At 43.6% G+C, this 16776-nt stretch overlaps 1 protein-coding gene across 1 annotated transcript in view; it reads right to left on the minus strand.

Moving 5' to 3' along the window:
* The window catches only part of LOC137380860 (alpha-2,8-sialyltransferase 8F-like), a 44634-nt gene that overhangs the window by 2500 nt on the left and 25358 nt on the right, over window positions 1-16776 (minus strand). The window contains exon 6 of the mRNA XM_068053272.1: window positions 15936-16025. Within this exon, the coding sequence (XP_067909373.1) occupies window positions 15936-16025 (90 nt within the window). The remainder of the gene's footprint in view (window positions 1-15935; window positions 16026-16776) is intronic.

Genomic DNA, 16776 nt, shown 5'->3' on the forward strand with positions numbered 1-16776 from the left:
GCGCTTCTGTCTTTTTTCCTGCCAACTGCTAAGTCTCTTCGACTCGCCATGCTTTAGCTCCGCCTTTATGGTTGCCCGCCAACTCTGGCGATCACTGGCAACTGACTCCCACGACGTGTGATCAATGTCACAGGATTTCATGTTGCATTTGCAGACGTCTTTAAAGCGGAGACATGGATGGCCGGTGGGTCTGGTACCAGTGGCGAGCTCGCTGTACAGTTTGTCCTTGGGGATCCTGCCATCTTCCATGCGGCTCACATGGCCAAGCCATCTCAGGTGCCACTAGCTTAGCAGGGTATATATGCTGGGGATGTTGGCAGCCTCGAGGACTTCTGTGTTGGAGATACGGTCCTGCCACCTGATGCCAAGGATTCTCCGCAGGCAGCGAAGATGGAATGAATTGAGACGTCGCTCTTGGCTGACGTACGTTGTCCAGGCCTCGCTGCCGTAGAGCAAGGTACTGAGGACACAGGCTTGGTACACTTGGACTTTTGTGTTCTGTGTCAGTGCGCCATTTTCCCACACTCTCTTGGCCAGTCTGGACATAGCAGAGGAAGCCTTTCCCATGCGCTTGTTTAATTCTGCATCGAGAGACAGGTTACTGGTGATAGTTGAGCCTCTGTAGGTGAACTCTTGAACCACTTCCAGAGTGTGGTTGCCGATATTGATGGATGGGGCATTTCTGACGTCCTGTCCGATGATGCTTGTTTTCTTGAGGCTGATGGTTAGGCCAAATTCATTACAGGCAGCCTCAAATCTGTCAATGAGTCTCTGCAGACACTCTTCAGTGTGAGCTGTTAATGCAGCATCGTCAGCAAAGAAGAGTTCCCTGTTGAGGACTTTCCGTACTTTGGTCTTCACTTTTAGAAGGGCAAGGTTGTACAACCTGTCACCTGATCTTGTGTGAAGGAAAATTCCTTCTTCTGAAGACTTGAAAGCATGTGAGAGCAGCAGGGACAAGAAGATCCCGAATAGTGTAGGTGTGAGAACACAGCCCTGTTTCACACCATTCAGGATTGGAAAGGGGTCTGATGAGGTGCCACTATGCTGAATTGTGCCTTTCATATTGTCATGGAATGAGGTGATAATACACAGTAGCTTTGGTGGCAACCAATCTTTTCTCGTAGTCTGAAGAGACCACGTCTGCTGTCGAGGTCAAAGGCTTTGGTGAGATCAATGAAAGCAACGTAGAGGGGCATCTGTTGTTCACAGCATTTCTCCTGTAGCTGGCGAAGGGAGAACAGCATGTCAATGGTGGATCTCTTTGCTCGAAAGCCACACTGTGCCTCAGGATAGACATGCTCAGCCAGCTTCTGGAGCCTGTTTAAAGTGACACAAGCGAAGACTTTCCCCACTATGCTGAGCAGGGAGATTCCACGGTAGTTGTTGCAGTCACCGTGGTCACCCTTGTTCTTATAGAGGGTGATGATATTGGCATCGCGCATGTCCTGTGGTACTGCACCCTCGTCTCAGCACAGGCAAAGCAGTTCGTGCAGTGCTGAAAGTATAGCAACACCATTATATCTAGTGTAATGTGGTGAGGACGTCACATTGTTTACGCCCCATTTGGCACACATATCCCTGAAAGGTTTGACCGTGTACTGTGGCCCATTGGCAGAGATGATTTCTTCAACTGCACTAAATAGACTGAATATGGCACTCAATGTGTCTGCAACAACCAGGCTTGAAGTGTCTTTTACCTGTCTGACAATTGGAAATTTGGAAAATTAATCGGTGACTAGGATAAAGTTGTCTCCATTAACAGAAACTTGATCAGTGGTGATTTTGGACCAAGGGACTGACGGAATCTCGTGAGGGTGTAGTGGTTCTTTGCATCATTGTGGCTGGTGGCGCTGACACACCTCACACATCCTTACTAACCTTTCGATGTCACTGTTGATCTCTGGCCAATAACCTGTGTCTCATGCCAGTCGTCTTATTTGCACTATGCCAATATGGCCTTGGTGAAGTTGGGACAAGATGTCCTGTCAGAGAGCTTTGGGCACAATCACTTGTTTTCCCTTGAAGGTGATGCCTCTTGAGATGCCAAGTTCATCTCAGTAAGGCCAAAATCACTTGAGAGTTTCAAGCACCTCTTTTAGTAGATCCAGCCAACCTATGATGACTCTCTACAGTGCCTTCACTTGTGGGTCATTGGCTGATTCTGATTGTAGTTGGTCACATTTGTGCTGACCAAAATGCAATAAATCGATTTTGAGCACATCTTCCACCTCGATGTCCATGCTGTCTGCTTGTAGATCCAATGGAACTTCTTCATTCTTGCTCAGGTTTGGCAATCTGCTTATCCCTGTACTTTCACTAAGAGTCACTGTAGTCGAGGTGGGGTGCTTGTCAATGGTTTGTGCCAGATCATCTCCAGTGGTTTGTGATCGGTTTCTACAGTGAACTGTTTACCAAACAGGTAAGTGTAGAAACTTATGATCCCAAAGTGTTTCACGCTCAATGTTTGAGTAATTGGATTGTGCTGAGGATAAACATTTGGACCTGAATGCAATTGGTTTGCCATCCTGCAGGATGCACGCACCTAGCCCTTTCTGTGAAGCATCAACTTTCAGGATTGTCTTCTTCCTTGGATCGTTGTACTGCAGGGTACAGGTTTCGACTGACAATGCTTGTTTGAGAGACTCAAGCATATGCTGGTGGTCCTCCTGCCATACAATTGGTACATCCTTCTTTAAGAGCTGTCTCAGTGAGGATGCTTTGTCAGAAAAGTTTGGAAAATATGATGCCGAGAAGTTGAAAAATCCAAGACATCTCTAGAGGACCTTGGTAAGGCCTCATTTGGAGTACTGTGTGCAGTTCTGGTCGCCTCATTTTAGGAAGGATGTGGAAGCCTTGGAGAGGGTGCAGAGGAGATTTACCAGGATGTTGCCTGGAATGGAGAATAAGTCTTACGAGGAAAGGCTGAACATTCTAGGCCTCTTCTCATTAGAACGGAGAAGGATGAGGGGTGACATGATAGAGGTTTATAAGATGATCAGGGGAATAGATAGGGTAGACAGTCAGAAACTTTTTCCCCGGGTGGAGCAAAGCGTTACAAGGGGTCATAAATTTAAGGTGAAGGGTGGGAGATATAAGGGGGATGTCAGGGGAAGGTTCTTTACCCAGAGAGTGGTCGGGGCATGGAATGCCTTGCCTGGGGAAGTTGTTGAGTCAGAAACTTTAGGGACTTTCAAACGGCTTTTAGATAGGTATATGGATAAAGGAGAATGATGGGGTATAGATTAAATTGTCCTTGACAGAGGACAAAGGATCGGCACAACATCGTGGGCCGAAGGGCCTGTTCTGTGCTGTATTTTCTATGTTCTATGTTCTATGTCTTCCTTGTCTTGTGGGTAGGTACATGCCTTACACCTTCAACATTTCCTGGGTCAGGATGGATTCCACAACCCAAATAGATGGAGCCAAAGAATTTGATCTGACTTACATTCACCGGTCACTTCTTTTTGTTAAGATCGAGCCCTTCAAAATGAGGTACTGCCATCAGTGAGTGAAGATTTTGATCATGCTCTTCTTTGGTTTTTCCCATTATTGCAATCTCATCGGCAATGCATGTACATCCAGGCATGATTTTTATAATTCTGTCCAAATGCTGCTAAAACAGATCTTGACTGACAGATAAGCTGAAGGGTAATCTCTGGAAGCAGTATCTCACAAATGGTGTCCTGAGGGTAGTGACTTCTTGAGATTCCTTAGCTAGGTGTACTGACTAATATCCATGTTTAGCATCCAACTTGGAGAAGAATTTGGCTCCTGTGAACTGGGAATCAATTCCTCTAATGTCGGAATCATGTGGGGGCATCTCTTTAGGGAGAGTTTTCGTGCTTCGGATCTAGACATATCTTGATTGCTCCATCCTTCTTCAGTGTACATGTAATTGAGCTGCACCAGTCTGTGTGATGATGCACACGACAGATGATGCCATTGTGTTCCATGTCATCAAACTTATGCTTAAGTTTTTCTTGTATGTGAACGCTGCACTTCCTGAGAGGATCAATTGACAGAATTGCATCCTCTCTGAGGTGCAGTACGGCAGTGCCTTTGAAATCCCCGATGGCATTGAACCTGTTTGGGTGCATTTGTTGTAGGTAGTGGACTGACTCAATATTGGTACCCTTGGTCTCTTCTGCTGTAATAGATACCTTGGTGACCTCATGGATAGTCACAATGCTGAGATCCTTACACGCTGGTAGTCCTGCCACTGCTGGTCCTCTCTAGTCTACCAGGTAAAATTATTTGTGGCTTCCATGTTAACTTGCCATAGCTGCATTGTATTTGTCAGTGTGCCACTGCAAGGAATGGATGACCCATTGCATGCAGATAACTTTGCATTTATTGGGGGGTTGCATCATTGATTTCCAACAACTCCGGTACATATCCTTTAGGATTCAGACAAGTAGGATATTTGCACTAGCTCTGGTGTCAGTCTTAACCCTGAATGAATATTTACCAGCTTTCTTTGGGCATATGATGTTAATAGTGGCGAAAGCTTCCACTTGTTTGACTTCATTAAACACAATGTGTTCGGTTCACAATGTAAAACGCTTTCTCGTCTTCTGGCTGAGAACTGCTTCTCTGAGTCTTGTCTCAGGTCTGTTTTCCTGTAGGCTTTATGTATCAGCTTGCATTTAAGCAGGTCTCTGGCACTCTCCTTGCTGCCATTGTCCTGATGTTGGATCTGTTTTCTGTTTTGGAGCCAGATTTCTTGTATAGGCGAGCCCAGTGTCCTTTTGTACTGCACGCCTTGCACAGATCTTGAAATTCAGAACAACTTTGCGGTGAGTGGGGCAACCGCATAGCTTGCTTGCTCTTTTTGACCTGGTTGTTGTACCGATACTGTTAGCTGCACCTAATATTTGCAGATGCTGTTGCCCAGTTACATCTTTTAGCAGTGCATCAATGCTATGGCCTTTCCTTTTCCCCAGGAGGTCTTTTTGAAACCTTCAGTAGACGTTGATACAATCACCAGCTTTCACTCCGACAGCTCAGGTTCTGAAAAATTGCATTCGCTGCCATTACTTAGACACCTACTGATGAACTGATTTATTGATTCCTGTGGCTGTTGCCTCTAGGACATCAATTCCATGTGGTGAATTCTAAATTGCACACTTGATCAGAGCTGATCTTCTAGCACTTTCCATATATTAATGGGATCTTTCTGGTCCTTGTCAGATAAGCCAGTGGTGTTGATTCTGTGTAACCCCTCATTTCTAACTGCTATCAGTATTTTTATTGCTTGCTTCCTGCTACTGCAGTCACTTGATCAGTGAAGCATAACTGCATTCTTTGTTTAAAATTTGATCTTAGATAGGATATCAATGGCCTTCCAGTTCATCCTGGGAAATGTAATATACATCTTTCTGCTTTTCTTTTGTTTTCTGCTCTATATTTAATTTTGCTCAGTTCTGAGTGTGTCTTCAGCACTGTATTTATTCTGACTTTTGCATTTGTGGTTTGAAACTGGTTTTGAAACTTGTTCTATTCACTCTGCGCTGTTTCCCCTTTAGGAAATCCTCTGTTGTTTGGACTAGCTGCTTGGATGGGAGTAGCAGGTGTTTGACATTGTTCTCTGTTTATCTTGCTTGCAGCACTTAAGCTGATCTGTTTACACAGCTATTAATAGGCAGTTCAAATGCTTTTTTTTGCTCGAGTTTGCTTATATCCTTTACGCTTGAGTGGTTTAATGATTTTTTTCTAGCTGTGGCTGCATGAATGGAAACTCGTCTTCACGCTTGAGTGGTTTAATGATTTGTTACAAACTTTGGCTGTGTGAATGGAGACTCTGCAGTGTTCGAGGTTTTCCCACACTTTTTGCTATAGGATGCCTCCTGTAATGGCGCCGACTTCAATCAACCTGCGAGAGGAATCGGATCTTTCCTTTTTTTTTTTAAGAACAGTCTTTGAAAAATTCAACTTTTTAAAGTACTTCAAATCTTTTTTTTTTAGATGGGGATTCCTCGAGCACAATGACTTACCTGATCGCAGGAATTTATTTGCAGCCTGTAGTTCTGAGCTCTGTCTTCTACAGCTGGAGGTAAGTTCTTCTTTCAACTTTTTGGGCCAGTATTTCTTTTGAACTTTTTCTCTTTTGGCTGTAGGAAGAGCCGTATTCACAGCTGTTTTACCCGTGGTCTCAACCTTAGAATTTGTCTTTTTACCACAGCTGCCACCATGTAAAGAGTTCTTTATGTTGTCTGATGCAACATAAATGAAATGTATGGACTCCATTTGGTTGAAGGTCTCGAACAGGTTTATTCACAGCTCAATGCTTATATGGAATAAAGAACAAACTATTTACAGAACCTTCATCTGGGTGTTACAGTTGCAGAGTGATTATGGCTTGCAGTCACATGACTATATCCTGGTATTTAGCTCATTAGCATACTAAGATCTTAAAGGGACATCACTCTTAAGACGATCACACAACAGGCATTCGGGGCAAGCAGCTGCAAAGATATACCTGAACTGGCCTTGGTGCCCACTTGCCCCTGTCTTAAACACATAAGGTGACCTCTCACTGGCCACTCAAACTTCAGCAGGGTCACAGGTGGTGTGCCCTGTCATGACCAAGACCTTGGGGAATTTCGGGACCTCAATGCATTTGGTAATTTTAATCCGCAGTGATCCAAATGGTAAATGTGTGATGATATATTTTAATTTGCTTGTGAAGATTCACACTAGATACGCTGAAATGCTTCGGTCACAGAAATCAAAGGTACTGATTTGTTAAGTCTGATGTTGTGAGTAATTGTCACCTTCAACTCCTCAGTGTAAATCTGACAATGCCACCCATCATAAAACCCACCCAATTTTCATCCCATTGCCTAGGAGAGCTCGGGCAATTCAAGCAGAAGGGGACTGGAGAAGTTGCAGTTAGTTGACTCCATCTGATGATTTGGGAACAGACAGCAAAAACTCACTGCATATATTGAATTTCAAAAGGTCCTTTATCCAGGGATTGTGTTCTCAGCCAGTCAGACATGGTAAGGATATGTTTCAATAACTTTTTCTGTCTTACCTGGGCAAGGGTATGATATGGGAGGTCACATGACACATGTCCTGGCTGGGTGCAGAGCAAAATGCTTGTCAGACACAATTGCTTCAGCAAGGTGGCAGGTTAACAGATAAGGAGAGTCCCTGCCAAAGGTGATGAGCAGGATTCAGCCATGGTCTTGGGACAAAGTTGCTGGTGTGCAGTGGCTCAGTTGAAGGCCTAGCACAGAAGGTTCAGTGCCGGTCAGTCTATACCAATGGACTCTGTGATTGGGTAAGATATCCGAGGCACCTGATTCAGGAGTGGCATGTCTGTCAGGAATGGTTTCCATACAGCCTGTGGAATCTTGCAGTCCAGAAGGACTGGCAGCTACGTGACATACTTGGTGCACAGAGTACACAGAGTCATTGCAACTCAGTCACTAGACTCACAAGCAAGAGACCTTTTCTAGGCAAAGTGAGTTATATATCACTTTAGTATTTCCCTGTATTGCATGGATTGATTTTGCTAAATTATAGTATTTTTATAAGTGCAGCAGTTTTGATTCAACATTTAGGACATGAGGATAGAAATACTACACGCAGAGCTGGACTGCAGTTTTGTTGTGAAACAAAGATTTGCATCCACTAGTGATCAGGAGAGGGAAATAGATGAGAATTACTGGATCCGCTCATTTGAATACCCATTGGACTAGTCTTTGGTGTAATACACGTGTACAACACCTGTAAGTTGCTGCAGTGCATGGACATTCGGGAAAAGCCTTCAGAAAAATAGTTCAGCCAGTACACTAGAGCAGCAGACTGAGGAGCAACCAGGTAAGGAAGGAACATTGCTTGGCTCACTCACTTCACTGCCATGCATCTCAATCTTTTCCTCATAGTTTTAGAGAATGTCTGCAGCAAGACCATCTGGAGGAAGCATCCAAACAAGACAAGAGATCACAGCAACCAGAAACAGAATGACACTAATATTTCTGACTTGGACCTCCAAAGCCTCCTTGAGACACAAACTCCTGAATTCTGTTTTTAATGGCGAGATGGGTGGTGGCAGTAATGTGCGCGAGACCCAAAAATGTTCTAGGGCCCTGCTTGGCATAGTTAAACAGCATCCAAATGTCTTTCTGTGGGTGTCCTGCACAAAAGAGAAGGATAATATTCAGACCTGTCTCAAAGACAGGGGGATCTGAGTGGGTAGGTCCCTCCCCTCATTTAAACTCCCCCTTGACCAGTTTCCACCAGGCTGGGACTGGGGAGTTAAAAATCAGGACTCAGATGTCTGTGCCAACAAGCCTGCCAGCAACATCACGTGTCACCTGGAGGGACAGTCATCCAGTGCTGTGAAAAAATCAATGACATTACCAGTTCAGGCAAAGTACCACACCAGACACTCTTCCATTTCTGCCTGCCCACCCAGGATACTGGCACACTTTTCATCCTCTTACTCAACACTTGTACAACTAGCCCTTCACAATTTTCTCTGGTTCAGTGTCAAAGCGGGTAGGGGCATTGGTGGACTGCTACCCATCTCCCCTAAAACCAATTATTTACAAACACACTCTTAAAACCTCTTGCTCCATTTTAAAAGGCTGATACCTCCACATCTCCTACTTCAGCTTTCCCATTCCATTTGGCACAAACATCTCAACTGCAAGCTTTCTCCTTCAGGCATTCAATCTTCTTGTAGAACCACATTGTGCACAATGTCCAAGAGAGGCAGACAATTGAAGAAGACATCCCAACTTTAAACTCCTCAAACATAAAAGACCATGGAGCTTATTGGGAGATACTCTACTCTCCCTGTAAGAAATCAGGAAGTTGGAGGCAGATTGTCCACATCAGTTAAGTGACTGAACACATGCACTGTCACTTTGCCATCCCTGTGAAGGACCACACAGACACAATGTTCTACTTTGTTCCCTGTCTCCATAATCCGGGGCAGCACAGTGGCGCAGCGGTTAGCACCGCAGCCTCACAACTCCAGTGACCTGGGTTCGATTCTGGGTACTGCCTGTGCGGAGTTTGCAAGTTCTCCCAGTGACCGCATGGGTTTCTGCCGGGTGCTCTGGTTTCCTCCCACAGCCAAAGACTTGCAGGTTGATAGGTAAATTGGCCATTACAAATTGCCCCTAGTATAGGTAGGTGGTAGGGGAATTGAGGGAAGGAATATGGTTAGGAATATGGGATTAATGTAGGATTAGTATAAATGGGTGGTTGATGGTCAGCACAGACTTGGTGGGCCAAAGGGTCTGTTTCAGTAGTGTATCTCTAAATAAATAATGCTCTCAGTTTATATTCTCCTTTCCTGCAGATCCACCAAACCATCAGGAGGCACAGCAGAGTGAGGATAACAATAACTAAGAGGAGTCAGAAATGCAACCATCTCCTTGTCAACTATAATGATGGTGAGGAGGATGATGATGAAGAGGAAGATGATGGTAGTTTGCAGCTGACCCATGAGTTCCTCCAGAATCCAGCCTCATGTTCCTCTTGCCCAACCAATTTTGTGTTGTCCTCTTGTGCATCAGTTTCAGTAACCATGGTCACCTTTGGATCCACACCCGAATTTGGGCACAAGGAGCCAAGAAATTAAGATCAGGTCTGACACTAATACAATAATAATATAATTTGCCGACACTCACTGTCAAGGTTCAAAAGTTTTGGCAGTAGATCAAAGTCTGTCCATAAGAAGAGTTCATTAACCCAGGGCCAGGAGCATGCATGCAATTCCTGTGGATAGGGGTCAGCCTTTTCACGCTGACTCCTGTTGTTTTTTAGCAATGATAGGCACTGAATTAGTTGCTAGGTAGCCTGGAGTTCACTTAAGGTGGATCCTTTTTGCAATACATTCTTCATTTATTGTTCATTTGATATGCAGTGTATTGTTCATTTGAAGCCACCATACATGCTTGGTGTAACATGTGCAGCGTACTACTAGAGGGAGTTGATAATAAAGGTTCATTTTACAGCAGTAATCCAGAAGGTAGTGCCATGTGTTTGTTCCAGAGATTTTCAATAGCAGGTCTACAATGTGAGATCATACAATGGTGACAAGAATGGGATCTGCATTTACTTTATTATCAGTTCTAATTTTCTGTGCTTTGAGTCTTGAACTTCAGGTTATGAAGATTGTCAAATATGAATAGTGTTGGGGTTTGTGCAAAGCAGGCTTTGTCATTTGTGCAGCTAATGCAGGACAGCCATTTTGTCTCATGCACCAATGCAAGGGTGTTTGTTTGGTCTTCTTAAACCTTATAGAAGAACTTATCACAAGATTATACCGCCCAAGAAATATGCACTTGTTTCTTCCACCATTAATTTTGATGATGTCTGTGTTATTGTGCTTGTGGAACACTATCCTGGATCCTTGATCATGCACAATCGCTGCACTGACAATCACGATGGCGATGACTATGCCCAGCCTATCACATTTTTATATACACTCTGAGCCCTCATCTGTGTGTCCTCATTGGCAGAAATGGCTGTGACATTGAGGCCACAATGGTGGGCTTTGGAATCGTCGATGATGATAAGAGAAGCCTTACTTCTCTATTATGGTGGTGAAGAACTGGAAAATATTTGAGACACTTACACCTGCACAAGATGACTATGACACAGCAAAAAAATGAACTCACAACTTACTTCTCACCCAAGAAGAATACAATACTCAAAACTATTTTTAAATAAACCAAGCAAGAAGCAAATACGACAATTGATCAATACTGCACATGATTGAGACAACTGGCAACCAAATGTGACTTTGGTAATGTCAAACATGTCTAACAAGAATAGAAACACAAATAATTGCATGTTGCCTCTCCAGTAAAGTATGCAGAAGGACTGAAAGTTCAGGAGCTGCCCAGGTTAGTGAGATCACGTTCCCTTTCAGAGTCTAGAGCTGCTGAAGGTGAGGCTGCCAGTCGCAACTGCAACACTTCAAGCTCAACTCCTGTGAACAGTGTTCACCACTCATGTGTCAGGCAAACACCTGCAAAGCAATGACAGCAATCTCACAAACAGGTTCATGATGTGTCCAATCAATGCTTCCACTGTGGTGGTAATTATCCACACCAGGCAGTATGCCCTGCTGCCAGCAAGCAGTGAAAAGCTTGTGTGAAACTCAACAATTTCTCATGCACTTGCTGCTCATCAGTAAAAATCCACTATTAAGACAAATACCATCAGAAGTGTGCCACATACACTTACCACACCCAAAAAGGTGAGAGAATGTAGCCAATATAGAGATAGATGACCCTGAATATATCATCATGCTCTTTTCTGGACACAGCAACCAGCCACATGTGGCTGTGACCAATGGCTGCTCGAAAGTAGATGCTCTCATAGACACAGGAACGTTTGTCAATGTCATGGAAGATAAAATGTTCAACAAACTTCAGGACTGCGCTCATCATTTGCAAACCGCGGAATTTAAAAAACGTCTGATACAACAGTAATAAGCACTAAGTTCTTGGGAATTTTGAAATGCCAGTTGTATTCAGAATGAATGCTGTTTTCCATGCCATGGGCGGCACAGTGGCGCAGTGGTTAGCACCGCCGCCTCACAGCTCCAGTGACCCGGGTTCAATTCTGGGCACTGCCTGTGTGGAGTTTGCAAGTTCTCCCTGTGTCTGCGTGGGTTTCCTCCGGGTGCTCCGGTTTCCTCCCACAAGCCAAAAGACTTGCAGGTTGGTAGGTAAATTGGCCATTATAAATTGCCCCTAGTATAGGTAGGTGGTAGGGAAATATAGGGACAGGTGGGGATGTGGTAGGAATATGGGATTAGTGTAGGATTAGTATAAATGGGTGGTTGATGGTCGGCACAGACTCGGTGGGCCGAAGGGCCTGTTTCAGTGCTGTATCACTAAACTAAACTAAAAAACTAAACTATGTCTGGAGAACGTGACATGCTCAGCAGTTTCCACACAGCAACAGATCTGCACATGATTTCAATCACACACGCAGTTCTTCTGTGTACCTACAACATTCTTGAAATGTATCCTAACTGCTTCATGATCATCAGCAAACTGAAAGGTTCGAGATGCAAGCTGCACGTAGATCCCACGGTGCATCCAATCATCCGTCAACATGGACAAATGCTGTTCCATATCAGAAAGCTGGCAGAGAAGGAATTTCAGTGCTTGCTTGACCTCGACATCATTGAGAATGTTAGTGATGAACATATCCCTTGGGATTCACCCATATAAGTTGTTAAGAAAAGCAATAATGAGAATAAGATTAGAATCTGTGTCGATATGCAGTCACCAAGGCATGCAATACAAGACATTTTGTAACAACAATTGATGATATCATAAAGAAAGTGAATGGTGCCAAACATTTTGCTGAACTTCACCTCAATGCAAGCTCCCAAGAAATCGAGCTTGCAGAAAATCGAGATATCTGACAGTGTTCTCCACTCACAATGGCCTCAACTTTCGAGTCAACTCAACTGCTGAGTCATTTCAGCACATAATTCAGTCTCCACTACAAGGAGTTGACGGCATGCTGAATATCAGCGATGACGCTCTCATTTACGGTTGCACTGAAAGTGAACTTGAGACATGCCCACGTGCATGTCTACAACGTCTTCGAGAATGCAACAAAGACAAGTGCCTGTTCAATGAAGACAGAATCGAATTCTTCGGTCATGTATTCAGCAGTGAAGGACTATCACTTGATCCATGGAAATTTGAAGCCATTGCAAATGCTGCAGATCCTACAAATGTACAGGAAGTCCGGAGTCTGCTTGGATTCATCACAAACTGTAGTTGTTTCATTCCTGACATCACCACGCTGTCTGTCCTCCTAGACGATCTGACAAAAGAGACCACCGAATGGGAGTGGACTATATCTGACAAAAAGGTTTTATAATGGTTGTCAACAAGTTGCATAAATGCCTACTTCGTGGATGAGACCCTGGTTGCTTAGGGGCAGTTCTCGTGCCGAAAGACAAAGTGGTTCACCCAACAGTCATCATGATGACAAGCAGATCGTTAATGCCTGTAGAACAATGATATTCACAATCAGAGAGAGAAGCGCTGTCAATCACATGGAGCATCCTACACTTTCATCTCTACTGGTATGGAACTGAGTTTGAACCGATCATAAGCCACGAGTGAGCCTGTTCAACAATTCACATAGCAAGCCACCTACTCAAATAGATAGTTGAATTCTCAGACTACAAGAGTACAAGTTCCGTATTAAGTATCAGCCAAGCAAGCTGAACCCAGCGGACTAACTTTTGCGCCATCTTTTGCAGACAATCAGTCTACTAGATGCGAAGAACAGACTGGCGAACAATATCTTAACTATGTGAGCATAAACCCAGTGCCAAAGCCACTAATATTAACTTACATCAAACTGTCAATAAAACAAGATGAAGCATTGCAGTTATGTATGACAGCTATGGAACTGACAAACTGGAAAGACGTGATTGAGAGAGCATTTACAAACAAAATCGCTCAAACGCTACAAGATCTTCGCAGTGTTCATAATGAGCTCATAGTTGCAACCACTTCCGAGCTCATGAAATGTGGCAACTGCATTGTCATTCTGCAGTCATTAAGAGAATATGTTGTAGAAATAGCACAAGGGTCACCAGAGAATTGTCAAGACTGAGCAACTTCTTCGGGAAAAGCTATGGTGCTGGAAATTGACCACATGGTGGAGCATAAAATCAATCAGTGCTTGATATATCAGGCAACCATAATGTCAAATCTTCATGATCCTCTCAAGAAGACTTCACAGACATGTCCACTATGAGCATTTGCTTGTTATCACGGATGACTACAACAGATGTGCAGTCACAGAAATAGTTACGCCAACCTCCACGAAAGCAGTTGCCCCAAAGCTTGACCAGGTTTTCACTTTGTTTGCAGTCCCTCGAGCAGTGAGAAGTGACAATGGATCCCCATTCAACAGCGATGAGTTCAGTAAATTCATGAACTACCTGGGCTTCACTCACTGAGAGATCACACCCTGTTGGCCAAGAGCTAATGGAGAGTTTCAGAGATTGATGCGTATCTTCAAAAAAGGTGATCAGTACAGTGACTGCTGGGAGCAGCTCATGGAAGCAGGAGTTGCATCATTTTCTTGTAATTACAGAGTGACTCTCCCTCGACTACTGGAAAGCCTCCAGCTATGCTCATTTTCACACATCCTGTGTGCAAACATCTTCCAAAGCTACCCCGCAAAGCTAATGATCATCGTGTACTCGAGTGTAATCAAGGACAGAAAGATCACATGAAAGCAAACGCACAGCAAAACATGAAATTCAGATCTACACCGATAAAGCCAGTAGACAAAGTGCTTGTAAAACGTGTTGGAAAGCAACAACCCCTGATGACATCCAACCATTTGTTGTGACCAACACAAAAGGATCACTGATCACTATTAAGTATGGTTCACAAATCATTACACGAAACGTGTCATTCTTCAAAGTGTTGCAAACACCATCCACAAGCATTGCGTCTAATCCAGACATCGACACTTCAGATGAAGCGCATGGAGTTAAATGAGACAACCTGATGTCACACATTGATATTCTACTCGTGAGTGGAAACATCCGCCATACTTAAGCAATTATGTTACACACTGAAGAAATGTCCAAACAGAACAATGTAAGTAAACCATTGAAACTTGCACGTGCCAAGAAGGGGAGTGATGTAGTGTATTAGTGATAGGCACTGAATTAGCAGCTGAGTGGACTGGAACCCACTTAAGGTGTATCCTTTATGTAGTGCATCATTCATTCAGTGTTCATTTGATATGTAGTGTATTGTTCATTTGAAGCCACCATACATGCTTGGTATAGAATGTGCAGTGTGCCACTAAAGGGAGTCGATAATAAAGGTTCCATTTACAGCAACAATCCAGAAGATGGTGCTGTGTGTTTCTTCCAGAGATTTAGAATAGCTGATCTACAATATGAGACCTTACACTTTGCTCCAGGGGATTAGTCATTCAGGAATCTTTTGATGTTGAGGGGATTAAAAACCTTAGATCCCAGGTTGAAAACCAAAATCTGAGGATTACTGGATCACATAATTCTGCCAAGCATCGCAGAGCAGAAATGACAGTGACCTCAATGAACTAGAGAGAAATCCTTACCTTTAGAACGAGAGCCCAACAAGAAGTTAATGGGTTGTATTATCACCCTTGATCCCACATGAAATCCAGTGGATAGTGGAAGTAAATGGGGGAAAATTGTGCAGTGAGGCGTTATGCCATCTCCCTACCCGGAACTCCATTTCCCTTCCTCTGTGCTTCCAAAGGCCACTACCAACTGTCCTTTTCCCTCCCAATGTATGAAAATGCCACCAGGGAGGCAGGGTCCAGGTTCCTGGCCTATTTCTGTCCATCCTTCCCTCTTACTACCACTTCCGAGAATGCCTGCTGAAAGGTGATGATAGGCCAGGTTTAGCAGCAGGAAGGCATTACATTTTATAAAAGGAGAGAGAGGGTCAAGTAGAGACCTCCTCTCCCTCCAGTGCAGTTCCCATCACTAACCGTTCTAAGCCTCATTTCTCTGCCCCTTTAGTGTCCCTTTCCACCTCTTCAAATGCTGCAGAAACAGTTCCCCAGTAGCACTGCCACCTTTTCCTCTTTAGCACTGGCAGAATTCCTCTTGGAGGTAGGAATCCTGCGAAGAGTCTGTCTTACATGCCAGACAAGCTACAACATCAAATAAATAGATCAGGGTCAGAGGGAAGGTAGAAGGCCTGCAGCACTGTTACTGAACTTTAAAAAAAAATCCGGCCTAATACCTTCAGGGGAAAAGAATGAAGAGAAAATTGGAAAAGAAAAATTACTGAAAGAGGAATTATTTCAGTGATATAGCTTATGCTCACCTCTGCTCACACAGACCTTCTTCCCATTTTTGCTCTCTTCTATTTTTAATTTGATAATAAATGCAAATAGATAATTACCTGTCGATAATGATACTTGGATTGGATGTCACAAGATCTGTTTGAGTTCCCACATCATCTTTATAATCAATGATAGGGGCAAGATTACACCTGCAAATAAATATGTAACTTTATATCACCTTTTTAACCTGATAATGCATAACATAAATATATCACCACCTTGATAGTACACACCCATGCAAGGCAGTAAATGAACAGAACAAATTCAGAAACACTCCTTGTTCATCAGAGCAGTAAAGATAATTCATGTAAATTGGTAAAATAACTCTAATAAAATAACATTGTTGGATAATGAAATCATTATTCACATCACAGAATCATGAGGGTTTGAGGGTAAATCAACATCTGACATGTGGGAGTCTTTCAAACGTCAGCTGATTAGAATCCAGGACCAGCATGTTCCTGTGAGGAAGAAAGACAAGTTTGGCAAGTTTCGGGAACCTTGGATAACACGGGATATTGTGAGCCTAGTCAAAAAGAAAAAGGAAGCATTTGGAAGGGCTGGAAGGCTAGGAACAGGCGAAGTACTTGAGGAATATAAAGACAGTAGGAAGGAACTTAAGCAAGGAGTTAGGAGGGCTAAAAGGGGTCATGAAAAGTCATTGGCAAACAGGATTAAGGAGAGTCCCAAGGCTTTTTATACATATATAAAGAACAAGAGGGTAACCAGGGAAAGGGTTGGCCCACTCAAGGACAGAGATGGGAATCTATGTGTGGAGCCAGAGGAAATGGGCGAGGTAATAAATGAGTACTTTGCATTAGTATTCACCAAAGAGAAGGACTTGGTGGATGATGAGCCTAGGGAAGGGAGTGCAGATAGTCTCAGTCATCTCATTATCAA

Source organism: Heterodontus francisci, chromosome 2 (genome assembly GCF_036365525.1).
Source record: "Heterodontus francisci isolate sHetFra1 chromosome 2, sHetFra1.hap1, whole genome shotgun sequence".
Classification (NCBI taxonomy): domain Eukaryota; kingdom Metazoa; phylum Chordata; class Chondrichthyes; order Heterodontiformes; family Heterodontidae; genus Heterodontus; species Heterodontus francisci.